This window comes from Drosophila sechellia, chromosome 2R (assembly GCF_004382195.2).
Source record: "Drosophila sechellia strain sech25 chromosome 2R, ASM438219v1, whole genome shotgun sequence".
Classification (NCBI taxonomy): Eukaryota; Metazoa; Arthropoda; class Insecta; order Diptera; family Drosophilidae; genus Drosophila; species Drosophila sechellia.
The window spans coordinates 4488509-4516164 of record NC_045950.1 but is presented as its reverse complement, the minus strand read 5'-3'; the positions used below and the strand labels follow the sequence as shown (position 1 = coordinate 4516164).

Below are 27656 nucleotides of genomic sequence, written 5' to 3'. Positions count from 1 at the left end.
ATTCCCATCCATAACAGATCAGATCTTCAGTACGGCAGGAAATATTACAGCACTGACAACAACTACTATCTACGGAAACAGATGCAGAGTTTCCTAAAACCATTCGATACCAATTGTAAAGGATATTAGTTATGGAAACTTTAGTACAATTCTTCTTATTTTATAACTAAAGGTCAATTCAAACATTAAGAAAAGTATTTCGACTTTGTACCAGGTATGTTACATTAATCTTTTAAAATAAATCAGCAAACAACGACCTCGCAGATCATCTTACAAGATCTTTTCCTTTACAACCCCTATTATTACCCATTAATCAACATTTTTGTTTGCCACATAAAAACTTCTTAGCCTTGCATATACACATAAATCAGCGTAGTTGCTGGTCCTATGTTCTGCCAGGACAATAGGTCACCTCGGGGCTCTTGGTGCGAATCCACTTGATGAAGGAGGCAACGCGAGTGTTGACCGATGGCTGCTGGGCGGCGCAGGCCTGGCCGAAACTGACGATGCCCACGGCCATAAGGCGTCCATTGATCCGCTCGTAGAGAGCTCCTCCCGAGTCATATTGGCAGGTGTCCCGCCCGGGCGTGTATGTGCAGAAAGTGTGGGGCGGTACTCCGCCCGCGGAGCTCAAAGCCTGCCTGCACCGGCGGCCATCGATCACATCCAGCGTGGCCTTGAGCAGGCGATGGGTCTGTGGACCGCCGTAGGAAGTGGTTCCCCACCCGGCGGCCACCACCTGCTGACCCGCAAGCGGCAGCTTCCGGCCATCCTCCGCCGGTTGCAGAGGCAGGCAGGCGGGACCCACATGCTGGCTCCACACGATCGCCGTTCGTGTCTTCAGCATGGCGATATCGTTCTTCGGCTGTCCACTTGCTTGGCTAAAGTCCTCGTGGAGGATCAGGGCGTCAAGGTCGTAGCGCCGAGTGGCAAACGTCTCAAAGGAGTTGGCCAAGTCGTGCTCACCCACCACCACCCGCAACTTGGCAGCACTGTTCGTCTCCGGACCCTGAAAACAGTGGGCGGCGGACAGCAAGTAATGATGGTGAACTGGAACAAATAATACCGAAGTTATAATAAGAAAGAATCTAGTTGATTTTTCTAAGTCAATAATCATTGAAAGTCCCCTTTCCGTTTTTGTACGAATATATGTACTTACTGATCGCAGCGCCGCAGAAGACCTTTCCATGTTTTTTGGTCAGGACACCGGTCATTGGCGGGAACTCGTGCAGGACGGCCTCCTCGTTGGTGGGACTGGCAATCCGAGGAATGCGACTCCAGCCGCAACTGCACGTGGGCTGAAAGGCCTCCACGAGGCAGGAGAAGCGTCCGCCGCCGTGACCAACCGATGGGGCAGCAGGTGGGTAGCTGGAAACAATCCGGGCATGTATTGCGGAAGTCTTTGAACTGCTGCGAATTGGCAACTTGTCAAGGTAAATAGTGGTGCGGGACTTTCTGGACTCTTCGACGTCGTAGAGTAAGGAGGCTACATAGGCCAGGGCATCGCTGACGCCCACATCCTGCAACACGTGCAGCACCTCGTCACTGAGGTCCTCGTCGGCTTCTTCTGGCTCCTCTTCCGCCTCCCGCTTCTCCTCCTCATCCTGTTCATCTATGGAAACAGCTTGTGGTGCCTCGGTAGTTGTGCTCGTAGTTGGCACCGCGTGCAGCTTATCCTTTAACTTGACGGCTGAGGGCGGCTCCGAATGTCCACTCGATATGTAGGAAATCACCGCACGATTGAGAAAACTTTTGCGCTCGAATTTTCCACTGCCGCAAAAGTATTCGGAACTTGTTAACACCTCATCGCCCTCGGAATTGAAGTGAAACACCTCCGTGCGGCATTTCAAGTCCGTGGAAAGCTGCGAAAATCGAGATGAATCATGGCAGTGGTGATTGAAATGGACCATGGCGATGCCACTCTACCTACACAAGCTAGAAAATATAAATGCATTTCTTTTGATTCGTAAATATTTTTCGTAAATGTTATTTACTGAGATTGGTTCATTATTTTAACTTTGTACTTCAGAGTTACGAAAATTTTTTAATAAAATAATTTTGTAGCGCGAAAGAACGCACTCTCTTTATTTTTTGATAATAAAACACTAATGTGAATGGTTATAGATATATAAAAGTAGCACGAATATAGTTTCTTGCATTTAGATTCCACTTGAACATATAATGGGCATCACTGTTATAACTTCACTTGATTTCCTCACCGTTCGCAACTGGAGCTCGCATTTGAATTGGAGCACGTGATCCTTGGGAGCCTCCACGGCGTAGCGACAGGAAGTGCCCACTGGATACAGTGCCGGGTAATAGGGCGAGTTGATGAGAAGTTTCTGGCCCGATTGCAGCTTCACCTGGTGGTTGCACTGCTCGAAGATGGCATTCGTTGAGGACGCTTTCAAAAGAGGCAGAAACAGCAGCCAAGTCCACATGATCCCGATCGCGACAAAGTCTACAGCGGCACTGAGGCGGCTCCATAGGCGACAGCCTCTTAAGAATGATGGAGCTAACACCCAAGTCATCACGCGATCTGCCTACATCTCCACCTCTCAACACCTCTCAACATGGGCACCCACGCCCCGTTCCTGCCTCAAATGCCAGTTAATTAGGGTCTCGAAGAAATCCCAAATTGTTACCGCCGAAAAGATAAGACAGCGGCCGGCACACGAGCGTCTTTAGCGGCTAATTGAAAGAAAGTGCAAGTGTGTCAATCAAAAACTGGTTTTCGGAATTTGGAACACTTTGGAATCGGTAGGTGGAAGTGACCATAAATAGAACTACGTGTTGGCCACCAGTTGGGGTAGGTCGCAGCTGAATTGGAATCTTGTGTCATTTATGTTTTGCTTTCAAATAAAGTTAACAGGCCACTTTTATTCAAAAAGAATCCATTATTGTAGTGTAATCAATATATTGTATCTTTAAATATTATTGTAATTATTTATATATTGATCTTATCATTTTATATACTTAACTCATATTCAACAATGAATTTCTTAATGTTAATTGCTTAATTTTCAATTTCCTATTTTGTCACGTGGCATCCGCTATACAGTCATTAGTTCCAATTCCCCGAGATCCCTTTAAAGTCGACAATTTCGCACCCGCCGTTCCGCCCAGCCCCTGCCACCAGAGCTCATTTTTTAGACCACTTTCAGAGCTGCTTAATTGGATGTGCTCCATATGAGCAAAAAGAGGAGAGCACACAAACTACAAGACCAGGAGGAGCGAAAAAATGGAGCCCAAACCGGCAAGTTTGTCGCCCATTTTGCAAAATAAATATCAGAAAAAAAGGGGAATCCTTGGGAGGGACGACGGATGGCGCCGAGTCTGTCAGAGGCGCAGAGACAAACGCTTAATGCTAATATTATTTTCTTGCTTAACAAGTGATGAGCTACACGCGGGGCACATTGCTGCTGGCCGGACTGGCCGGGGTTTTCCCCGGCAGTTCCGCGGATTTTTCCGACCACACCGCTGGCCGCCAGCCTGCCTGCCTGGCTGTGACTTATTTGCACAAGCCATAAAAAATTTAACTTTATTTCGCCATTTTTAATTTCCTACTCCGCGGATCGTTACGTGGCGCAGCGCATTCGGCGTAAACAGTCAACGTTGGACAATAACTACAAAACCGGACTCGGACCCGGACCCAGAGAATGACCAGCAGAGCTGGGTCCTAGACGTCCAATCTCCACCCAGAAGTCCGCGGAACAATGCTGCTGAAAAAAGCTGATGCTGTTTTCTATTTCCTTTTTCCAGTTTTGGCCGGCGGAGCGGGCGGGGAAAACAAACAGCAAATAATTCAAAGTGGATACAACTAAAGCAAAGTCAAAGCTAATATACGAAAATGTAATAAAAATTAAAAAGAAATAAAAACGAATTAAAATGAGTTTCGAAGGAGCAGCAAAGACCTTCTGGCACCATAAAAAATACACAACAGGGGGATCGAGGACCACGACGAGGTGTGGGCTCCATGGGGGTCTCCGCAAAAGCGACAGTTGTAGGACTTCTTTTTGCGCAGTGGGATGATGACACATGCGAGTGGAGGTCTCTGCACCCTCGAAAGGGTCGGGTCGTCCAGCGGGAGGGGGGATAAAAATATGTGACCATTTGAAGTATGAAATTTATAGGAGCGTATACTAATTCCACTTAAATTACATAAAAGGCCAGGACAAAAGCAGAAACGGTTATATTAACTTTAATTTATTATTGTATTAATCAAACAATGCTTATTATTCTATTAAACAGAAGATTCAATGCTTAGCATTTCATGGTGGAATAAGTCATCCCAATACTTATCTTAGATGATATCTTTCCATGATTTATACCTATGCAGTGATAAGGGTACATATATTATGCACATTACCCACGCCTGTTGGAATTCGCCTCTTTTCTTAATTTCTGCACTTCTATTTTACAAAAATATTGTATCTGAAATTGAAGACAAGGTATTTAACTCACATTATACGAACATCAATAACATCATCAACCTCAATTAATTATAAATAAATAAATTTGACAGTTTTTGATTTTTTTAGGAATGAAGGAAAAAACTCTAATTTGAAACCAACTATATAACATTTTATTTTTCAGAACCTTATTTTAATATATTTATTTTATTAATATATTAATTATTAATATATTAATATATATTATTAATATATTCCATTTAAAATTTTCTGTGGTATAGCCCTCTCTAGCGGTGAGCCGCAGTACTACGAGGTTTCTAGGTTAATAAGACAACGTGTAGGTGGCGCCTTTGAGCCGCGTATACAACGAATGTAGGCGCCAAGTACTGTCCCTGATAGATAGATGGCGCTATCTTGACGGTAAACAGTCCGTAAGATGTATTGTCAAAATTTAGATACAATACAAAATACTGCAGAAGTAATAGATTAGATAGAAAGATTAATTATTAATTATTAATTGTGCATATCAACTAGGATATAATACTAAGGCTAAACTTTTGTGGTAAATTCATGTCTGATTTCTGCGACGGCCTATAAAAAGTATAAAATAGGATGTGTTAAAGATATTTTTGTATTTCGTCAATACAAATCAGCGTTATTTCAGATATATGGAGTAAATCGAGTTTTCATAATATACACAAATATTTGAGCTATAACCAAATTATCGTAGCAAAGAGAAAATGACTGATGTACCCCCACTTATCTCAAGAGCATTTCAAAACTGTATAAATCAAAGTATAAAGTTGCTTGTGATGCATAATCAGATTGCAAGTCAATGTTTCTATATTCTATTTCAAGTCTACCTTGTTAAGAATACACATTTTTCCTTTGCCTTATGTTCTATTCTAATACACTTCTTTTTACTTGTGGTGTATGTATAGAACCAGCACATGAATATCCTCCACCCCTTTAATGATTACCTGGCATCCAGGCCACTTCCTCTTCCCAGGCGTCCTGCTTGACCAGCACAATTAATTAACAATAGATTGTTTTGGCCACAGGGTTCCAAGTGACCCACAGGAAGTGCCTGGCAAGCATAAAAGGAGCCAAAAGGACGAGCAACCATCATTCCGGAAGGAAGAAATGAAGCCAAGCGCAACAGTTGCATGAAGTGCGGGCACTTCAAATTAATAAAAGGAACTGCAAATAACAATGGAAATTAAATGGAAGAGGAAAGGTCAGTCAATGGAACGTCCTGCCGAGAGAGATGCGAGCAAGTGCATGTAGTCCTGGCTGCGTGGGGTCCTTTCCCACAGGTGTGTGTGTGTGTATCTGAGATTTTCCAGAGTTTCCACTGACCACTGATCCTTTGATCAGGACCGCACGGTGCAAATCTAATTAACGCTCCCCAAGAACAACGATCGATCTTCGGGGCCAAGGATTTGTTTGCTTGCATTGCCATTCGATGCGCCAATGTGAGCCCCGACAAAGGACTCTCATGCCAGCAGGACTACCTGCTCGTCCTTGAGAAACGCACTCCATAAGTGTGCGCGTATCAAATTACCATTTCATTTTATTTCATTAGTTCGTCTTGTTTCTCATTTTTTCATTATCCCTTTTCTCGGACTACTTAGCCTAATTGCTGGTACTGAAATGCAAATGAAATCCGAACCATTACGGGCGTCCTGCGATTTATGGGACAGCGAACATGCCCCATTCCGTGGCCCATGGATTCCAAGCGATAGCTGACCACCCACTCCAGATATCGCATCCCATCATCCATCGCCCTAATCCTGACTGATCTCTGGGCTAAATACCTGTTAACCTGTTTCGAGCACAAACAAGCAAATGTTTCTCCCAGGCGAACAAAGGAACCCTCTGCCCTGCCACAACAAACGAGATTTTCTCAGCACCTCCTTTGGCCGATGATCTTATCGATGCGAGTGTGTGCGAGGGTGGGCCCTCATCAAATTGGTTCCCACAAGCCGTGGCCCATATTTTGCAATTTAGATTTCTATTTATTGTCTGGCCGGAGAATATCCTTTCTGCGTGCTGCTCGCCCCTATGCGCCCCTTTTCTTCCGCTCACCGGAAGGAAGTGCACGAAATTTGTGAGAAATGTCTCAAACCGTCGCCCTGGGGCGGGCACAGGAAATTAGCAGAAGGCCGAAACATTTGGCTGTGAAAAGAAATTAAATTAGAATTTGTGCGTTCTTAAAGTGGCTAGGAAAATACATTTAAACTTAAACTAGTAGCTAACCAATGACGGCATTTAGTTATAGACTTAAGTTAATGTTAACATAATTTTATATATTTTTCAATTGTTTGATTTTTACAATTAAGTAACATAAAGCTACAACATTTATTATAGGAGGCATTTTATTTAAGTGTTCTTGAAAAAGTTAGTTATAATAATCACAATTTATTTAACTTTGCATTTACTTGGTATACTTGGCTTTGATATAAAAAGCAAATGAAAAGCATTTGTGCTTCAAATAAAATACACCACCATTTACTGGTCTAGAAAGCATTCCTTGGGAACTCCTTCTAAAGAGTTCCTTAACTTGTCCTCATCTCTCATCCCATCACCGCTGACAAGACCCAGAGTATTCATCAAATTCACACCAAACAAAGGGAGCTGAGCGAATTCCCACCGCACAACACAACACAAGACTTTCCCAAGCCAGACACCTACAAATTCCCATAGCAAACAAATTTGACTTTTGCATACCTGTGCAGCAGGGCCAGGATCTGCTGAACCTGTTACTCCTGCGGGCGAGCCCCTCCCTAAATGCATTCAATTCTCACGGCCAGCAACGGTAACACTCCAACGCACACACAAAAGGACATCCAACCCTGTGAAACAGGTTGCCATGGGAGCGAGAATGCGAACCGAATGGGAACCAGAATGAGAACAGGACGATGACAAGTCCTGAAGTAGGCGCTTCGTTTTCGTTTCGTTTTTATTGATTCAGCTCGTTGATCATAATAAACGATTAGTGTAGCACAGGAGAATCCTTGCTGATCCTTTAGATTTTGCGCTGAGAAATTCCTCAATTTTTTATTGTTTTGTTATCCTTTTTGTGCGGACGATATGGGGATGAAACAGGGGCTGGGAAAATTAGTTAGTGGGTTCGCCCTGGGTTTTTTTTTTGGTCGAGATTTCCAATTCTCAACTGTTTATTTTCTCTAAAATATTTTGATAAAAAATGTACTCAGCTTATCAGCAGATTATTTATGATTGCCGCTGTCACTCAAATGAATTTTTTGGTGAAATCACAGCAAGCCTTTTTCCAAGAATTTTCCATTAAATAAGTTAGAATGGCCCAACAAGCTTACATAACATTGCCGCATAACCAGACAAAGCCTTTTCCTGGTTTCCCAGAACCAAAATTGACTTTCCTAGCAGGAATTCAACGTTTTTTACGCAAATGTAAACACACTTTTTATGCCAAACAGTAAAGGATTCCTCGGAACTATTGACTAACATAAAACCTTTTTAATTCCTGGAATTCTAACTGATTCTTCAAACCGTTGACAAGCGTTTTTTACGCAAATCTAGCTGCATTTTTTACGCAAAACTAAAAAATTACGCGGAGAATCTGTAAAAGGTTCCTTCGATACCTGGAAGTTTCACTCAGCCCTTCCATCCGCCGAATGTCCCGATGTACAAGCCGCTAATCGTCGTGCTAATGGCTTGAGGATGCAGAAGGATATCCTTGCATTATCCTTGCCACCCGCCGTCTTTATTGTGACCAAAACAAATAATCACCCATTGCTCATATTGTCCAATGCTCAAACGGTCTTTACGAGCGGCCCATAAAGTTATCCTTTCTTGCATCCTTTTGACCCACAGTCCTTCCTCGCAAGCAGTTCTGCCGTCAACTTTGCGCATCGCATCCTTTCGAGCCCTTACACGGAACTCCGCCGCTGGAAATTCGCCAAATCATAAACCGTAGCCTTGGGTCGAGGACACTGCATCGCACATTATGCACACGCACAGTGCGAATGGGAGTGCCATATAAAGCCATTAGCGCGCCCATCAAGGTCGCGGATTTGTTTACATTGACTTGGCCGACGATTTAGCCGTAAGTGCTCAGAGACATTAATGAGCAAGCCGAGAACTAGAACAGCCCAAGGTCTGTCTGGACAGGAAGACTGTCATTTTATCGAACCTGGCAGCGAGTATAATATAACAAAATTGATATACACACGAAATAAAGAGCAACTTAGCTTTCAGTTACAAGGAATGAAAGCATTAAATAAACTAAATAAGACCAATTAACATAAATGAAGAAGTGATGTGCATTACAGACTCCAGTCGCAGAATTGTATCTCCGAAATTTAAAATCTGTTTCGATTTAAAAACTATTTCATCCCAAGGAACATTAATCTATCTGATCCAAATTTAAGAAAAATCTATATATTTTCTCAAATAAAAAACAATTCTAAAGACGCAATTAAAATATTTTAATATACATATAATCCATCACGGGTGATTTGCCACAAAACCATGGGAGATCCCTTTTGTTGCGCAATCTTGTTTTCCCCTCAATACGAGTTTATGCCAAAATAAATGGGGATTTTTTGCTGCCTGCTGTTTTAGAATGAATCCAAAATTTACGACATTTAGCTCGCTTCACAGGAACTATAATTTCCTCGGCGAACTTCTTTTGTTGCCACAGCCTGAGATCCAGAGGGCCAGTTTTCCCCCCTAGATCCCGGAGCACACGCTTCTGCCACATTCCCACCACCCAAGGACGAGTTTCTTGTGCGCCGCAGCCAGATCGGGAATTGGCTGCCCAAAAAGCCGGAGAATGCTGAACAAAATGGCTGAAGCGTGGCCAGGAATACGGATCCAGTGCGGAACCAAGGAACTGCAGAACTTTCACACGCGTTGCACACAACCAAGACTGTTTTTTTTTCGGGGTGTCTTGACGAAAATCTTTCGTTCGAGCAAAAACAACAGCTGCAAAAGCAAAGAAAACCCCCGGAACGCGGAAAGGTCGTTGCGCCTCAGCGACCCCTGGCAACCTCCGAAGCCCCTTTCTCCGTCGGCTCTGTTTTCCAACCAACCCCCTGATTGTACATTTCGCAAAAGATTTATCGAGACAAAGCCAAGTTACCAAGGGGTGGAGACTTCTGAGCTGCGCATGCTCAGCTAACTTTTGCTCGTTTTTTAAGGAGATTTTCTAAGGCGACGGGGTGGAGTTGCGTCTATAGCATATGCATAAAAAGGTCTGCGCAGATATATGGGTTGTGTGCTGCGATGTCGTCACACGACTTGGCGCACACCTGGTCACGAGTTGCCATGCGATCTAGGCGATCCATGCTATCCATGCTATCCGGGCAATCCCTTCCGTTTCTGACCTCAGGCAAACTGGCTTCGATTCGTTCTGGCTGAGCGATATGTTAAATTAATAGTTTACTTATGTAGAACGAAGTCGTTCTAACAATGCCCCTAATTACTTTTTACTTTCCTCCCAAAAGGCGAAAAAACGAATTTTCCCAATCATAATCGCTTTATGGTCCACCTACAAAAATCCCTCAAAGAAAGAGAGATTGTCAAAACACTGGCCTAGTCAGAGTCAGTCGAGGGCGTTACCTGATTTCGCCCGCTTTTCCGGGAAAACGCGTTATGGTTTTGTAGACACTTTTGCACATTCACCACGAAAACTGCAAAATTGTGAACCGTGCACCCCCCAAGGTGGCATGCATAATGCGTTTATGAGTGGCCAAGGATCCCGCTTTCCTCCTCGTCCTTCTGCTTCTCGTTTTCTTCCGGGGAGTGTCCTTTGGCCAACGGCGACACTTGCTGTGGTCAGCGTTGCTCGGTTTTCGCCCTAAACCCCGCGTCCAGAAAACTCCGAATAGATAATTTGCTGGCAACCATGAAAATGGTTAGAGAACTTTGCTCTGCCGCTGTGTTCGCCGGAATTCCGAGGCTGAGACATTTCACGCCCTGTATCCTTAGCAAGGATGTGAGTTGAGTTCGGCTTTGAGTTGTTCCTTGAGTGGAGTGCCACATCCGAGTGAGCTAGAGTATTTGAGTCTGTGTAGCTCTGAAAAGAACGAGTTTTGATCAGAAATAAATAAGTGCTTCCAATGTGGAATTGTGAAATTATTTGCGCTTTTTATTACTCATTTTATTACATATTTACTATAAATATTTATTCTCTAATATCAACCACTTTACGGGTATTTACATAATAAGACTTTGAATAGATTATAAGTTATAGTTTATGATTCAATATATCATATTCAGGACAGCAAATGTAAAGACCTTGTAGTGAAATGAACTGTAGCCAGCCTATGAATAAAATATTCAATTTAAATTAATTTTGTTTTGAAGATATTTTCCAATTATTATTTTTTACAGCAGGCAAAAATTTGTTAGCCCAAGTGTCAGCTTTATTTTAAAAATATCACTACGTATTGACAGTTGTTGGTGACCCTTCATACATATAATTTAGTTGGTTGTAAAGAAGATCTGAAATATTTCAAAAAACATAGTGACACATTCTGTCAGATTTGAGTCGAAGCAGTGCTACCTTTCTCACATATTCGGGGGATCAGCTAAAAAAAGAAGCCGGGCTGGCAATTCAATTACTATGAAATGTCCTGCAGGACTCGGTAAAAAAGGAAGAGCAGCTGTTCGAAGCAGAACAGAGTGGGGGAGACTTTGGCGCGTGCCAGGAAAAGAACACCGGGCCTAGGGCTCAAAGTAACGTTCGTTTCAGGATCACCGATAACAATTACTCAAACAGGACGACGATGCAGCTCAATGTGCAACTGCAACCCCGAAAGAGAGAGCGCTCCTTGCAGCTCTTAAGGAGGATCCTGCCGGCGAAGAGAGGGGACCTTCTTTTGTTCGGGATCCTTTGCTTCTTCGCGCATTGCAGAAAGTAACGTATTTTCCTCATTGCTCTTTGGCAGATGATAGCTTCCTGGCACGTGTGCCACTTTTCAGAAAGTCACCCACTCCTCTCATTTCCGCTGTCTAATTCAGCCTAATTAAATCAATTTAATGTGGCGACACAAAACCATCATCTGCCCGATTTGCAGCATGAATAACAATAATAATAATAATAATGCCGCAGTCCCAACGTGTCACAATCGAGAGGAGCACAACACAAATCTGTGACAAGTGTCTCTGCAGCAGCAGCGCTTGCATCACCATTCACCAGCTATTTGAACATCAATTATGAGCACAGACTCGCATTGAATGGATGCTGATGCATTTGAGGGGGTTCTTTGGACAGGGGATACTGGGGAAGGGGCACCGACAATCCGGCCGACATCCACAGAGGATGAGCAGCACTCAGCATGCAGAGACATTCAATGGAGCAGGCCAGCACACAAAAAGAAAGGGTGGCACAAGCCAAGATGCATCACAAAAGGCCGACCAGCAGTGACAGGGTCGTCCGACAGAGGGGGATCCTATCTACAGTTCCCCATGTCAAACTTTTAAGTGCCATATTTTTCAAAAATCGGAAAAGCTGTCAGTATGGGTAACACAATCGGAATTGAATCATTCAAACTCGATATAAACCATATTACCCGTTCTTAGGTGGCCTTTATAAACGTGTAAAATGTGTCACAAAGATTACACTCACGGTTTGATATACACGATCAAGGTGGTTGACTCACTCTAAATTCTGATAAAATTATAACATTATAAACAACAAAGTATAAGAAGAATGTGTAATAATGGACAGATGAATAAAGATGAATACATTTCATATTTTAATATTTATATATGTATGTACATCCTGCTTAGCACAACATTACAGTGCATCAGCTCTTAAAAGCCCCCTTGGGGGCACCACTGCACCCTCGGAAGCTCGGCAAAAGCATCAGCATCGCATCAAGCTAACCTACTTTCAGGTCACTTGACGAACTGCCACAATGTGAACAGACTGCCCACTGGAAATGTTAGTGACCCAAATTGGGTTTGCATAACCGACCGGGGCAACTGTCAATGGCCAGGGAAATCTGTTCCCAGGGTCAGGATGGCAGACCACAAATCTGCTCGTCGCCAACTGTCCCCAATTACATGAAATTATACCCGAAATAGCCCTTTCAGTTTTGATTTTTTCCTCTGTGTCCTTTGTGGCGTCGCATTGTTGGCAGCGTTTAAGAGCCATAATTGTGCGGTTAGTGTTCTTGAGACCATGTGTCAAGTGGCCTGACAGATTGTGGGATAAATGGCTGTCCGAAAGTGAAGAAAAAGTGCAAAAATCTGTACATTAGTAGGTAAACCCCACCTCTAGATGTGCCGCATGCAATTGGTATCGAAAATTATGCTTATGTCTTATTGAAATGCTGTTGCAATTAAATCCCTTAAATTATTTACATCTCTATTAAGAAGCGGGTAAACGATATATGAATTATTTGATCAGTTTCGCATAAACAACTCAATTAAAAACTGAAGAATTCCAGTTCTTCCCACAATCGGAAACAGAACAATACCAACAATGGCCCAAAATCCACCCTCAAAACTATCTGAATCCGAAAGATATTTTCACACCTTCGCAAATGAATTGCCAGATAGCGGGATCACCTGTGCATCGCTGCGATTCCCAGGATGTTGGCAATCGGAATCGGGATATTCCAACTGTAAAATGCACAACAAAAGGGAACGAACGATTTGCGGAAAGCAAAGGGAAGTAGAGAGCGGATGTTGTGCACGCTTCACGCGCAAGCGTAGCGGAAATAAAAAAAAGGACAATGAAAGGACGAACGAAGAGAGGCACACGGATTGCGGGTGAGGAAGTAGAAGTAGAACACGGTGAATTAAATTTTACCGCTATGGGATCGAAATAGAGACAAACGGATGTGAAGCACAATCACTTCCGATTGCGGGCAGGGTAGAGGACCACACGCAGACGGGCGGACTTTGTCCACTCTCAGGTTCTTCAACTGATTCCCTAACCAATCACTATCACTATCGCTATACAATAAATAATTTATCACTAAAAATAACTTTTCTAGAAATATATTACTGCTCTTCTCGATGCTTTGACTTCTAAATTAAAATGTTAACTGACCTCTGCAAATTGGGTGAACTGAACACCCAAACAAATATGTGTCAGTTCCAACAAGTGTTTGTTTATCTAGTCGCGCCGGATAATTTATGGACCCAGCGGTTTTATCAACGCCTCGCAGTTGCGTTCCCACAAGTGTTGCATAAAGCTGATAGAACGTCTCGATCGCTGCCCGCACGATCTCAATTTATTTGCATTGTAAACAAGAAAATATTATATGTATGTATAGGAGCAATCATAAAGCAAAGGAAACAGACCGAGGAAGGCGCCCTTATCACTGTGACATTGAGTCGATGCGAATGGGGGGCGCATGGGGATTGGAATGGGAAATGTAAGAAAACCAAAAAAAACAATCAAACCAATGAACCAACCAACCAGTCTATTAAAATTACTTCCCATTGCCATTTGACATGGAGGAAATCGTATAAAGACAATTTAAAGCTGTAAAACGGATATCTCAAATAAAAATGCATTTAAACACTTGGTTGAAGAGATTTATTGTTACCCTATAATTCAAGAAATAATCAGTTTAAAAATATTTTAAAGATCCTCTTATGTTATTATTTGCTGGGTTAGCTTGTTATTTCCCAGACCCAATAAATAAAATAACTAAAAACCAATTCAATGTATTAAGTTATAGAGAAAGAAAATTGTAGAATATAAGGTATTAAAAAAGCCCCAAAACAAACAGTAACTGTTCATACCCTCGATCATTGTGAAGCTAAGAGTAATACGCATGCGCAACTCTGTTGTTCTCTCTCTCGCAGTCACGTAAGCGTAAGTGTGTCATACTGATGTGGGTGTGTGTGGGAGAGAAGAGGGCTCAGTTTTCCTATGTTATACTCTCTCTCTGTCTACAATGTGCCGGCTCGTTAGAAACGGTCAACATTTGTTTTTGATCTTAAGCGTTTGACTTGCGTTGGTTGGGATCGGTCTTTTTTTGCGTTTGACGTGCAGGAATGCCGTCCACAAGCGTGGCAAACCCCGTAACAGGGTGTTCCTTTTACGCACGCACACACTCTCACCAGATGGACGCCACATAAAGTTCACCCACAAGCGAAAACAAACGGCCTGTTGTGCTCTCATTCTCCCCACACACACACTCACCTACCCTCTCACCCCCTTCCCAACCGACACCCCTGTGCTGTGTACTTGAGTCATCGTCCTAAAAACAGCAGCGAAACGAACTCCACTTTAATACACTCGAAAAAACAGGGTTAAAGCTTTTGAGGGTTAAAAGAATTGGTGAGAGATATTTGAGTAAATAACCATATCACACAATATTGATCGCATCTGATCAATAAAATGAATTCTTCTTTTGAAAGTAGAAATTCTTTTTATATCATATTTAATTAATCAGTACTGCTTCAATCTAAGAAATAAAATAAATCTCAGAAAATCGACATATTTCAAATAGATTTTGTTCAGTGCACGCCGCATCTTCTTCTTTGGTGTTGCGTTCATTGATCGCCAAAGCCAATTGCTTCGAGTTGAGTTAAGTGCTGCGTCAACGTTGTTGACTTACATACTCGACACACACACGCGCACACACAGGCATATCTATATCTTGATTGCCACCCCTCCTGCCGCAAACCGCCCACCACCCACCGCCCCTCTGCCAACTCTCGCTCCATATTTTTTCGACGTCTTTCACCAATGGATTTTCATTTTACGCTTTATACGGCTCTAATTGAGTGCCTTCCAATTGGGTTATGGATTAATTTTTGTGCATAAATTAAATATCCATGCACACATGTCTCTCAATAAAGCTGGTGTCTGGGGCATTTAGAAAGCAATTTCAAGTGGAGAACCAACCAGCGAAAATGCAGTACTTTCTTGTGGAAACAATATCGGCCAAGAAACTAGTAGTTAGTCCTGATAACATCTCGTTGTCTATCAGACAAACGAGATCATGTACTTCCCAGAAGTAATGGTATTGTGATATGACTAAACTGATCCAATATTTATGTACATCACGGAATTCAACTTATCTTATCTGATATTATCTTGATTTTCGCAAAATAAAGCTCATTGCTATCAACTGCGATGAATACCTATTATTCTGACCTAAATTGTGGCCACATAAGGCGAAAGATTGTACACATGAACTTATAGGGAGTGTCGGGCTTTTCGGAATTGCTTGAGTTGCATATGGGCAAGAACTGCATAAAGGTTATTTCTTAGGAAACGAAGAGCATGATACTTTTAGGTGGCACCACCAACTGTTCTCGTTAGTTTTCACTGGTCCGATATGCATCATCTGTACATAAATACGGGGTAAACACTTTTAATTGTTTGCGGCGAGTGATTTACCTATCCGCTTGACTCGAGCCACGTTCCCAGCCAATGCTCCTGCGGAATGACTCATCCATTAGCTCATGGGTAACTAAGAAATTAGTCAGAGATTGGGGAATGTAATCGTCATATCCAAATCGCCATATCCATCGTCATGCCGATCATACCCAGACGTGTGGCAAGCGCACCCGTTCCGCCGCAGTTGAGTAAACAACGAAGTCAATATGGAATTCTTTTCGGTTTTTATGTAGTTAAACTAAGGAGAAGACTTTATTTTGTAAAATGCAAGAGTATATTTTGTTTCTTGATGTTTTCTGCTGCGCTTGCGGCTTTTGCCTTGCTGGTGTGTGTGTTCGGGTGTTCAATGACTTTATGCATAATAGGTAAAATACAATTACAATATCAATATCAATAGCATACGTTATACATGGATTCGTTATTCGTTATAATTAATTTTAGGATCAATTTCGCCTCGCACTCGTACATTCTGCTTCGATTTTTATTGTGATTAGGCTTTAAGATACTTAAGTATTTTGCAAATACCGTTTGTTACTGTCTCCGATTTAATTCGTTTGCGTGTTCAATTCATTAGGCTAGCAAATGTGTTTCGTCAAGTAATGCGTGGATATATATTGGTAAAATACTGCAACTGCTATGTGTTATATGTACTTGTATAGTATGTAGAAAACAAATGCAACGTCCTCGCTGGACGATTGCTGTGCGAATAGAAGCCTTGTGGGGCGGCTGGGCCCAACAATAGATATATTTATGCACTTTTCGAATTACTTTATGTGGTAGGAATAAGAATAGGATACGCTAGGGTTTTCGTTTGCTTTGTTCTCGAGATTAGCGCTTAAGTATACGGGGAGCGGAAGATGGTCGGGGGAAAGGGAGTTTTGAGCGTGTTGACTTAGAACAGACCCTTCTTTTTCTTCTCCTTCTTGCCATCTACATTGTCCGTGCTGCTGTTGGCCCCCAGGCTGCGTCGCTTGAGCTCCTCGAGCGTCACGTGGTTGACATCCTCCCACTCCTTCTTCTCGCGCTCGAACTCGCGTCTCTTCTCCTCCAGCTCCCGGATCTGCAGCTCCAGCGCCTTCTTGCGCTCCTCGTGTCGCCGCGCCAGCTCCAGCTCCGAGTCCCTGAGCTTCTGCATCTTCTCCTTGACCTTCATGTCGAACACCTGCTCCATCTCGGCCTCCATCTTCTTCATCTTCTGCTCGTGCTCCCGCTTCTCCTCCTCCATCTGGGTGAGTGGGTTCTTGTTGGACAGCCTGGCCTTGCCGTCCACCAGTCCCAGTTCGGATAGCTTTCGGCAGCGGTAGTTCTCGTAGTGGACGTTGTTCGTCACGTCCTTGAGGTCCTGCAGGTGCGTGCGTATGACCATGTTGCGCAGCGCTATGAAGTCGCAATGCGTCAGGTTCTCCACCTCCACCAGGCCCCAGGGATAACGCCTACCCCGCACCTTCTTTCCGTCCTGCTCGATGATGGTGTTGGCACCCACCACCGCGAATGGCACTCGGCTGCGCAGATTCTGCGTGGTCTTGGCCTCCTCGGCCGCATCCTCCAGCGTGGCGGGGAAGTCGTAGATCTTGATCTTGTGCTGGGCGATCTCGTTGAGGATCTGCTTCTTGAATAGATGCACCTCGTCGGGCGTCATGGTGTCCGCCTTGGCGATCACCGGCACCAGATTCACCTTGTCCGACAAGCTCTGCATGCAGGCAATGTCCAGCGGCAGGAGTCCGTGTCCCGATGGCGCTATGAAGTAGAGGCAGCAGTGCACCCGGCTGTCCGAAATGGTTTTGCGGTATACCCGCGACTCGGCGGTCAGGTACTCCTCGTACTTGCTATCCACGTACTCCAGGATGGGCACCCAGCAGTTGCTGTTGTCCACGGCATCACCGAATCCGGGTGTGTCCACCACCGTGAGTGTCAGGTTGACGCCGTTCTCCTTGAGCATCACTTTGGTGGCCTCCACGGCCACGGTCTTCTTTTTGCGCAGCGAGGGTCCCGGATACTGTTCCGCGTTGTAGATGTCTGACAGGAACATGGAGTTGATCAGCGTCGACTTGCCCAACCCACTGGCGCCCACCACCATCAGGGTGAACTCGAATCCCCGCTTGACGGCCTTGCGGTAGACCTGATTGGGCAGGTTGGCGAAGCCCACATAGCCGGCGATCTCCATGGGCTTCTGGCGCACCGGTAGCGGTGGCTTCTGTGGCTTCTGCGCCTGCTGGTGCTCCTTCTCCTGCAGATCGTGGGTCAGTTTGTTCGAGTCGCCGTTGGAGGCGCCTCCGCCGCTGGTGTCCAGCTTGCCACTGGCGGCCACTGGCACACTGGGCGGCTGATTGGGCGGTCGGCCACCGACGCCCACCAAGGACTCACTGCCGCCGCTTCCGTTCGTGGCAGAGGACGCCGATGCCGACGCAGCCTGCTGCTTGTCGCGCAGAGCCAGTTGGGCCAGAGTGCTGGGCAGAGCGGAGATGGCGCCGCCGCTGCCGCCATTGACCGCGTTCGAGCGAGGACTATTCATTGGAATAGCGCCAAATTCGCCTTTGAGCCTTCGATATTCGTTCGCAGGTGGGCTTCACTGTATTTATTCACTTTGCTTGCACAGAACCGTTGCTTTTTCACCGCTTTTGTCACGCCTACGCCAGCTCTTTTCGCTCTTACTTTTCTTGCATTTTCTGTGTCAGTAGGACCGTGCGCTGCAACGCGATTAATACTTCTGCTCCGCTCTCGCAGGCAACAACAACGCCCCAGCTCAGGCGCAGTGTGACCCTGGAAAATACCGCACGAGAGCCGCGAATATACCAAACGACGCTTGGAGTGAGAGCGCATGAGTAATGCCACACATACACCCAGAGATACACACACGCACACTGGCGCAGCAATGCACATGCAAACGGGCAAAGAGAACTGTTTTCTGCTGGCCTTATCACTTGAAATGGAATGTTATGTTTAAAAATAGGCAATAAAACGCATTCCGGTGTCCCAGCATTTGGGATTCCAGATTTCTGGCCCGAATGACTGCTCTTGAGTGGCCACGGATCGCATTACAATCGCCCGCTGATGCACAGGAAGAAATTATCCGTCTAGATGACTTTGACTTTTGCTTGAAGCAGGGGTGGATTACTGAGGGGTTTTTTGACTACATATCGTACTATATTTATTTTAAAACATTTCCAGTTTATGTTTGTCCATTTTTATATGGAATTAATATCCAGGGCACACAACAACGGGTTTTTAAATAAAATTGTTCTGGCCCCTATCACTACGCCCATGACTTTTGTGGTTACGGGTTCCCTTTAATTTTTGTTGCAATGTTGCGCATGCCTGCGAGAGCAGCAGAAGGAGCAGAGAAAGAAGAAGAGGAAGCTGAGCTTATCTCTCTCGCTGAGAACTAAAGATGCTTCTGTCGCGTGGGTGTTGTTATTGTGACGCTGAGAACGCGACTTTCGCTTCTCTCTCACACTTGCTATAATTCCATTTGGAAAGAGGTTAGTGAGCTAACTAACGCCCCTTGTGGGCGTGTGAGAAGTGCCATAAAAAGGAGCTGGATAATAGCTGCCCTATGTCGTTTGACCCGCTTCATGCTCGAGTGTCCTCGTCGAAAGTTCCCACACACGCCTCGTCCTGGCACCCTCTCTCCCCCTCCCTCTACGCGTCATCGCATGCCGATGCACACACGCACACGGACAAAGCCCGCTGATTGTGCGCTCTGTGTTTCTGTTTCTGTTTGTTTGTAATTTAAATTCTCATGCACTTCTGGCGATCGTCACTGCGCAGGGGAAGGGGGAGGGGGAGAGGGAGGTACTAACCACCACCATTAAGAGGGTCCTGCGTCCTACTCCGCCTGCTTGGTGGTGGTGGTTTCCTTCCTTCCTACCATCCAGCCTTCCTTGCTTCCGAACTTCCCCCTTTTGCACGTGGATTTCCACCAAACGCCGTCTGCGCGACATCAAGGTGATCGTGAGAAAGTTTTTTTCTCACATTATTCCACGGCGACTCCTGTTTTAATTTTAGCCTCTATCGGAATTAATATGCATTTATGAATTGATATGACTCGCGGTGGCTCGATTTTTACCCTAGGGGATGACTGTACTTATTGGAAGATTTACAGTTGTTGTCGTCAAGGGAAAAGGTAAATCGAGGGAAGTTCTGGGGAATTTTGTGGCTAGAGATCCCCTTGTTTAATTTCTTGTTTTTCTTACTAATTTGATTGTCGATTGAATTTAATGTTCTCTATACATAGTTTTTGTTCTAAAAATTTACTTAATAAATGTTTTTATTTTTTATTAAACTTTATTTAACACATTTAACATTTAAGACTATCCAAAACCTATTGATTAACCTAAAACATATAGAGAAAGGCGATTTTATTCATTAAGTCTTTTAAATTAAATTTATTAAAATTGCAGTACTTAGGCTGTGTATTATGTAGACTCTAAATAATAAGGACATGGCTTAAAAACACTGACAAAAAAGCTTTTTATACATATGTATGTACATATGTATGTACCTTTACTTGAGCCAAATTTTTTTCCAACTTATTTGAACAAGTTTTATAAAGCTTTATTTTTTGGGTGCACCTTTAACTATTAAAAACATGTGCATCGTTTTTTAATAACACAAAAAAAAATGATTTTCTATTATCGTATTCATCAATGCTAAGTACATTTCATCTTTGGCTATGGATTCGAAACTAGACGTTTTTTACGACAGATGCTAGGTCTTGAAATGTGCCACCGCAACTGCAACCGCAAATCTTTACAGCGAACAAATCCCAGCTAATCTCCCCGCAACCCTTCCTCGTGTTCATAGTTTTGAGATCTTGAGCAGCTGTTTCGCATCAGGCACACTCCATACGAAATCCATTCGGAGACGCATCTTCTTCAATATTATGTAAGATGCTTGCCAGCAATTAGGGCCCGCTAGAAGCCAGAGGAAAACCCCGTGCGCCCCTGAAAAGTCACTTTTCCTTAGCGCCGACCATTGTCCGGGCCAAGTCCATTGTTCTCGTGGCCCGAAGAAGTGGCGGGGGATGCAGCCGGGAGAATGGAGTCGGCAGCTGTGCCAATCCTTGGCACGAGAGCAAGGACAGTTTAGTGCAAATGTTGGCTTAGGAGCAGCTGATCCTCCAAGTGACCGTTACATCAGCTGGCATGGGTCACCAATCAATGGGATCAATAATCGGCAGTCGACCCAGTCCATCATGTGTGCTAGTTATTTAGGGTACACCCAATAAAGGTGAAAGTGTTCCTGAAGTCCAATAGCTTATGGTAACATACAGATACAGATATCAGCTTATAGGGTTTTATTAAATTAAAAAAAAACTTTTGGCATAAAGATTGTAATTCAAGTTCTATAAAGAAATATCAGATCCCTATACCCAAAAACGTGTTGGGTTCCAATATGTAGGTTAAATTATGCAGCCAAATATAACTAAAGGCGATAAAAAAGCCAAAAGCAACCACCGCAAGTGTGACGACTCCCTTTCTCAGCAAATAAATTATGGCATCATTTGCTTTTTTTGGGTGGAAAATACATTTCCCCCTTTTTGGAGTCTGTCAGAAAGAACTTTCCAGTTATTAGCCCGACTCCTGGCTGGCCATTTATCAAATTCATAAAAATGAAATCTCCCACAGCAGGAAAAAACAATCAAATAGTTGGGCGGCCCGTCACGACTTCTAATGCCCCGCAGACCGCACACTTCACTCAGGTTTCCCCTCGTCGCTAAGCGCCATAAAAATCAACAAGGAATTCATTTAAATCAACATATATCTTGGCCAAAGGAGGAGTTCTATTCCTGCCCCCGCATCCGAAATCCACTTGGGTTTAGTTCCGTTTGGATCAGCTCACACATTTGCTACCGTTTCATATTTTTCATGCTCATTATTTCTGGTGCATATCTACGTACGTGTATGAATGAGAGGCGCGGGGGCGTTGCAGCTAGCACACCCCAAGTAATAACTGCAGTTCCCACAGCTAAAAATACATACCCCCAAAGTCACTAATTTGAGGTTGAGAAAGGTCTCCATCTCCGTCTTAGTCTGCCGGTGCCCTCAGAATTGATTAAAAAAGAGGGAAGTAGATCGTCACTGGTCGACCGATCGAAGCTCCCAGCCGACCGGGTGTACAATAAAAATTAAAGTGTTTTAATGTGTAAATCGTGCGTTGGGAACGACGCACCGAGGATCCGAGCCCGGGAAGCCCCAAAAAGGAGGACCGGCAGACACAGTACACATCGTACTGACAGATACAGATACAAGCCTGGCTACCGATCGGCAGCGATCGTGCCACACTAAATGGCGTTTACCTTGATCCCTGGGCCGGGAATAAAGAAAAAAAGGAAGGAAAGAAAGAGGAGAAGCCACAGCAGCAGCAGCGGTTGGGGCTGATATTGAACTTTGATTTCTGCCTGGTTTCTTCGTTATAGAATTTCAATTCTCAGTTTCTGAAGAAGCTCTGCAGACTCTGCACGTTTCGCCAGACGATTGATCCACATATGTCGGATGGTTCTGAGGTTTCTTCTCCCTGGCCCATGGCACTTTTACATTCTGCCAGCTCATCGTGCTTATTTCGGGTTTCGTGGGAAAATGTTTGCCAAATTTGCGGCGTTCGAAGGAGCCAAAGTGAACGCCATTAAGCAGGGTGATGTGCTCATCAGTGCAGAATTCAGCCGAACCCCATGGTTTAGTTGCTGTGGATGGTTTAGTTGGTCAATCGTAGCGGTGGCATTTATTCAATTTACGAAAGTTGACATCGGATCAGTGTTGCAGAGCTTGTGCATGATGGATTATCGCCACAGATTATTGCTCAACACGGGATTTACGCTCAGGCGGCGAGGGATCACTTTGCACAACCAGGGTTGCCAGGCGGCGCAATACGTTTACGATCCCACCCAAAACTCCCCAAATCGGTCCATAGGTAGATCTACGTCAGCTGTCAGCTGGCGCATGACCCGCGTCCGTGGTTATTGACAACTCCTATGGTCGTAATCCTGCCAACATCGTAAAGTAATAAATTTGCCTGAAAAAGGAAAATCTGCCGGTGATCGGCTATAAAAATTGGCCCAGCCAGGTAAGCTCCGTAATGATTGACCCCGACCCTGAGTCCCGATCCAGGTCCGATTCCGATCCATTGCAAGTCGCGATTCCGTCCCAAAACCCAAGCAACCCCCTTAAGACGCTCCTGGCGATGAGCCGGCCAGGCAAGAGCGAAGAATTTGAAACTAAGGATTTCGCCTTGCAAGGGGGTTGGGTTGTCACGGGGGTTGCGGCAGCTGCGTCGAACAATTGCCAAGGAGTTCTCCTTAATGAATTGCAAATCATTCGCCGGGCATTGATCAAGTTTGTCCTTGCCAAGGGTGAAATCTGTGCGACTAAATGTGCCATCAGCCACCCAAAAGAGAAACGGACACATAGAACATCTGTCGCGAATAATGCTACTCACTGATAATTTAAAGAAAATCTCAGTTGATACATTTTTTTAGGGATCTAAAGACTTTTTGCTTTGCAAAAGGAAATTTCAAAAATTTAGGAAGAATCGTTGTTAATTCTCCGAATATAGTTTATATTTTTGTTATAACTATTGCTTTAATCGAATATTTAAAAGTATTAATATTGTCATAAGATTTAAGATTAGTTTTGTATTATTATTGCAAAATACATGAATATTTTAGAAAAATAGACGGGATATTAAATCGGCTTGAACACGAATTAAAAGATTAAATTTTAGTTATACATTTTTGTTAAATTTTAATTAATGATAATGTTCTTGATATTAATGCTTAATATTCCCTCAAAATTATTTATATTATTATATGCTTGCTGTATTTTAAAATAAAAACACCTACATTTGGTGGGTTTCGTCAAGCTAAAGGCTAATGACTTGGCTTAACCGAATGTTGTGTTGTTTCTCGATCAGGCTCGACTTAGTCTCGTTTACTTGAGTTCAGCTCCTATTTCCACTAATCCCCTGGAATCCGCAATTCGTTGACTCGGCAACTCTGCCTGCCTGGGAATACCTACTAAAATACTCACTTAAATCTCACTCCGAGCGCGAACTCATTGGAATTGGGGTGGTTATGCACTCACTCACTCTCCGTTTGAGTGCAACTGCGCTGCTGCGGGGAAAAGTTCTCAGTCTGCGGATGGCGATCGTTGGGCTGCCTACCTGCCTCTGCCGCTGCCGCTGCCCGCGTCGCCAGGTAAGAGAGTCCCTCGGTTTCACTCGGGGACTCGTTTCGGCTTCGACCCGATTCGTTTTTAGCTGGTGCCCGTCGCCTCGGAGGATCAGTATCCTTTTGGCATCTCGCGAGCGCGGTCGTCTGCCGCTCTCCTTCGAATGAACATTAAGAATACTACGATTCGATAACCAGAAAGATCTGAAACGAGTACCGCCTGTTAAGTTTTTGTTGTTCGGACATTACAAAGAAGTACGTGCAATAATTGTTATAACTATTTTCGTACTCGAACCAAAGTTTATTGTGTTGTGAAAAAGACCAAATCGAAGCAGAACTATATTGGATTATCTCCCACTTGGATATACAAATTAAAATCGTTACAAAATGGATTACAAAAACGATATTAATTCCGACGACGACTTCGACTGCTCCAACGGCTATAGCGACAGCTATGGCTCCAATGGACGCATGTCCAATCCCAATGGATTGTCAAAAGCAGAACTTAGAAAGGTGAGTTCGCTATTTTGCGATGATATCGCGGGATCTTATGTTATTACAAATAGTGACATAAAGACTCGCATACTAAAAAATAGCAGAGTTTATTAGCACCCTGGATAGTTTTGAATCCAATGCTATCCAGGGATACTGATAAAGTTTATTTTACAATCTATTTTTAATGGCTTAAAAAATGTAAATAATTAAATTTTATTATTTTTTTAAAAATCAACTGAAGACCTTGTTTTATATAATCAAAGATATTCCCTAAGCTGAAATCAATTCCTATAAAATAAACTAATTGATTTCCCTTTTCTATTCCAGACAAACAAACCGATTATGGAGAAACGTCGCCGAGCTCGCATTAATCACTGCCTCAACGAACTGAAGTCCCTTATCCTGGAGGCGATGAAAAAAGACGTAAGTATCTTGCCCGAGAGTCAAAGCAGAAAAGGAGCGGTCCGCCCGCGAATTAGAAACTAGCCCCCGATCCCTATCGACTCACTTTCTTATAAATTATGTCAGTCCATAAAAAAACCCTTAAGGCACAAGTGTCCGAAGGGCGGCAGAACTACAAAAGAACAAAAAACTGTATAAAAAACGAACTCCTACGACACAAGAACTGAAAAAAAAAAAAAAAAACACAAACCAAGGGCTCTAATTGAGTATTAAATTTTATTGATGATCATTACACTAGAGCGCCGACGAGGAGTCAGTCAAGAGACCAAAAAGTGTTAACAAGTCGAGGAATTACGCAGAAATCGCCGGAGATGCGAACGAAACCAGTTTCCAAGGAGTGATCCTGCTGTGAGAAACTACAAAGCAGAAATCAAGTAAAATTTGCCGCCGCAGAATTCTGCAGGAGAGCCGGACCAAAAATCAAATAAGAAAGACATTGAGGGAAAAAAGCAAAAGTAAACAAAAGGTTCAGACAGGGGAGCGGGGGAGGTTGAGGGGGCGGGGCTGGCGAGCGACCTGCGTGGGAACCTTTTGCTAAAATATGCAGTCCCAGCGGCCAGAAAGGGACGGACAATCGGGGACCGAAGACTGGCGAAGATCGCACTGTGCGAAAAAGAAGATCAGGAAGAACATTTTGGATTCTTCTGTGCCCAAAAATGTCTTCATATGAGATCGGAAACGATAAGATCGGCGAGTAGTTTAGCTTAGAACCACTAACTAAAAAAAGTCACCTTTTCATTATTGCTATCCACTAGCCAGGCAATTTTACTTTAAACCCTCTTTTTGCTCAGTGCACGGTAGCAAGATCAGTCGCTCTTCTCGCTGGAGTTGCTGAATCTCACCTTGGTCGTGTGATATTTACAGAGTGGACTCGACTGAAGTGGACTGCAGATTACACGCGAATAGTTGGACATATGAGGCACGAAACGTGCTTCTTAACTTTGCTTTTTCCCAAGCCATTGAACTTGTTGTAGGGCCCCAAACAATTAGCCCGACCATCTCCCACCCCATCCCCATTTCATCATTATCTGACTTTGGTTCCTTCGTCTTCTCTACTTTTAGCCGGCTCGTCATACCAAACTGGAGAAGGCCGACATACTTGAGATGACGGTGAAGCATCTGCAGTCGGTGCAGCGCCAGCAGCTCAACATGGCCATCCAATCGGATCCCAGTGTGGTCCAGAAGTTCAAGACGGGATTTGTGGAGTGCGCGGAGGAGGTGAACCGCTATGTTAGCCAAATGGATGGCATTGACACCGGTGTTCGTCAGCGGCTCAGCGCCCACCTGAACCAGTGTGCCAATAGTCTGGAGCAGATCGGTTCGATGAGCAACTTCAGCAATGGATACCGTGGTGGCATGTTTCCCGCAACGGCTGTCACGGCTGCTCCCACTCCGCTGTTCCCCTCGTTGCCGCAGGACTTGAACAACAACAGCCGCACGGATTCGTCGGCCCCGGCCATCCAAATGGGTGGACTTCAGCTAATTCCCTCCCGCCTGCCCTCGGGAGAGTTTGCCCTGATTATGCCGAATACCGGATCCGCTGCTCCGCCTCCGGGACCCTTTGCCTGGCCAGGATCCGCAGCGGGAGTCGCAGCTGGAACAGCCAGTGCTGCCTTGGCCAGCATTGCCAATCCCACGCATCTGAATGACTACACACAGAGCTTCCGGATGAGCGCGTTCAGCAAACCGGTCAATACCTCAGCCTCAGCCAATCTTCCGGAAAACCTCATCCACACACTGCCCGGCCAAACGCAACTGCCGGTGAAGAACAGCACAAGCCCACCGCTGAGCCCCATCTCCTCCATCTCCAGCCACTGCGAGGAGTCGCGGGCAGCTTCGCCCACCGTGGATGTGATGAGCAAGCACAGTTTCGCCGGCGTCTTCTCAACTCCGCCGCCAACCAGCGCGGAGACCTCCTTCAACACCAGCGGATCCCTCAACTTGAGTGCCGGCAGCCACGACAGCAGCGGATGCTCGCGACCGCTGGCCCACTTGCAGCAACAGCAAGTGAGCTCCACCAGCGGAATCGCCAAGCGCGACAGGGAGGCGGAGGCCGAGTCCAGCGACTGCTCCCTGGACGAACCCTCGTCCAAGAAATTCCTAGCTGGCGCCATCGAAAAGTCGAGCTCCGCTTGGAGGCCGTGGTAGATCAACTGCATAGGCCACTTCTATGTTACGTTTTTACATTGTTAATTTATTTCATTGCAATTTTTTCAAAGATCACTTCAATGCTTTAGAACCCCATTAAGTTTCAACGATTTCTATATGTTTTTATGTATCCCCGTTTCGCTTTCTTCATTTTAAGTTCAGCTGTGATTTTGTATATTTTTTGTGTAGTTCTCGTTTAAGCGCTTTATACGACTATTATGTAGTTCATTAACTAATTATGTTCTTTAATGTTTCATTAACTGCTCAAGTATTTAAACAATTAAACGTGTTTCTATTTAAGTTATGTAGTTTTCATTGTATAGCGTTTATCATTAGGTCATTCACGTTTCTATTTTAGTGTTTTACTTTAACGATTGTAATTTTAACTTATAGGTAATGCAAAATTCGATGGAGTGAAAATAATGATAATAAAAGACAAATGCTGCAATCGAAATTTAATGTTTTTTGGGTTCTTAACTGATTAGAATTTGAAAATTCAAGATCGCAATAATAATCTAGTACTTGAACTCATTGGAAAATCGGAAGCTGAATTCAAACCAATACGGAAACAGCCTTGTCATATATGTTCAATGTTTTCGCAATATTCAATTGAAAA

The 27656-nt window shown here is 44.2% G+C and overlaps 4 protein-coding genes across 4 annotated transcripts; 2 read left to right on the top strand and 2 right to left on the bottom strand.

Moving 5' to 3' along the window:
- Positions 1-336: 336 nt before the first annotated feature.
- Positions 337-2441, bottom strand: LOC6608145. The gene is made up of 3 exons (XM_002032855.2): positions 2220-2441; positions 1160-1862; positions 337-1050 (listed from the first exon to the last, which is right to left on the bottom strand). Exons 1-3 carry the CDS (start codon positions 2439-2441, stop codon positions 386-388), a joined length of 1590 nt encoding a protein of 529 aa, XP_002032891.1. The 3' UTR covers positions 337-385.
- Positions 2442-7150: 4709 nt separating this feature from the next.
- On the top strand, positions 7151-7405 carry LOC116800568. The gene has a single exon (XM_032716273.1). The coding sequence runs from the start codon at positions 7203-7205 to the stop codon at positions 7335-7337; it is 135 nt and encodes a 44-aa protein (XP_032572164.1). The 5' UTR covers positions 7151-7202; the 3' UTR covers positions 7338-7405.
- Positions 7406-15986: 8581 nt separating this feature from the next.
- LOC6608144 (protein peanut) lies at positions 15987-18485 on the bottom strand. Its single transcript, XM_002032854.2, has one exon. It carries the CDS (start codon positions 18281-18283, stop codon positions 16664-16666), a length of 1620 nt encoding a protein of 539 aa, XP_002032890.1. The 5' UTR covers positions 18284-18485; the 3' UTR covers positions 15987-16663.
- A 5617-nt stretch (positions 18486-24102) lies between these two features.
- LOC6608143 (protein deadpan) lies at positions 24103-27459 on the top strand. Its single transcript, XM_002032853.2, has 3 exons — positions 24103-24448; positions 24758-24853; positions 25955-27459. The coding sequence occupies exons 1-3, from the start codon at positions 24323-24325 to the stop codon at positions 27038-27040; spliced, it is 1308 nt and encodes a 435-aa protein (XP_002032889.1). The 5' UTR covers positions 24103-24322; the 3' UTR covers positions 27041-27459.
- The last annotated feature ends 197 nt before the right edge of the window (positions 27460-27656 follow it).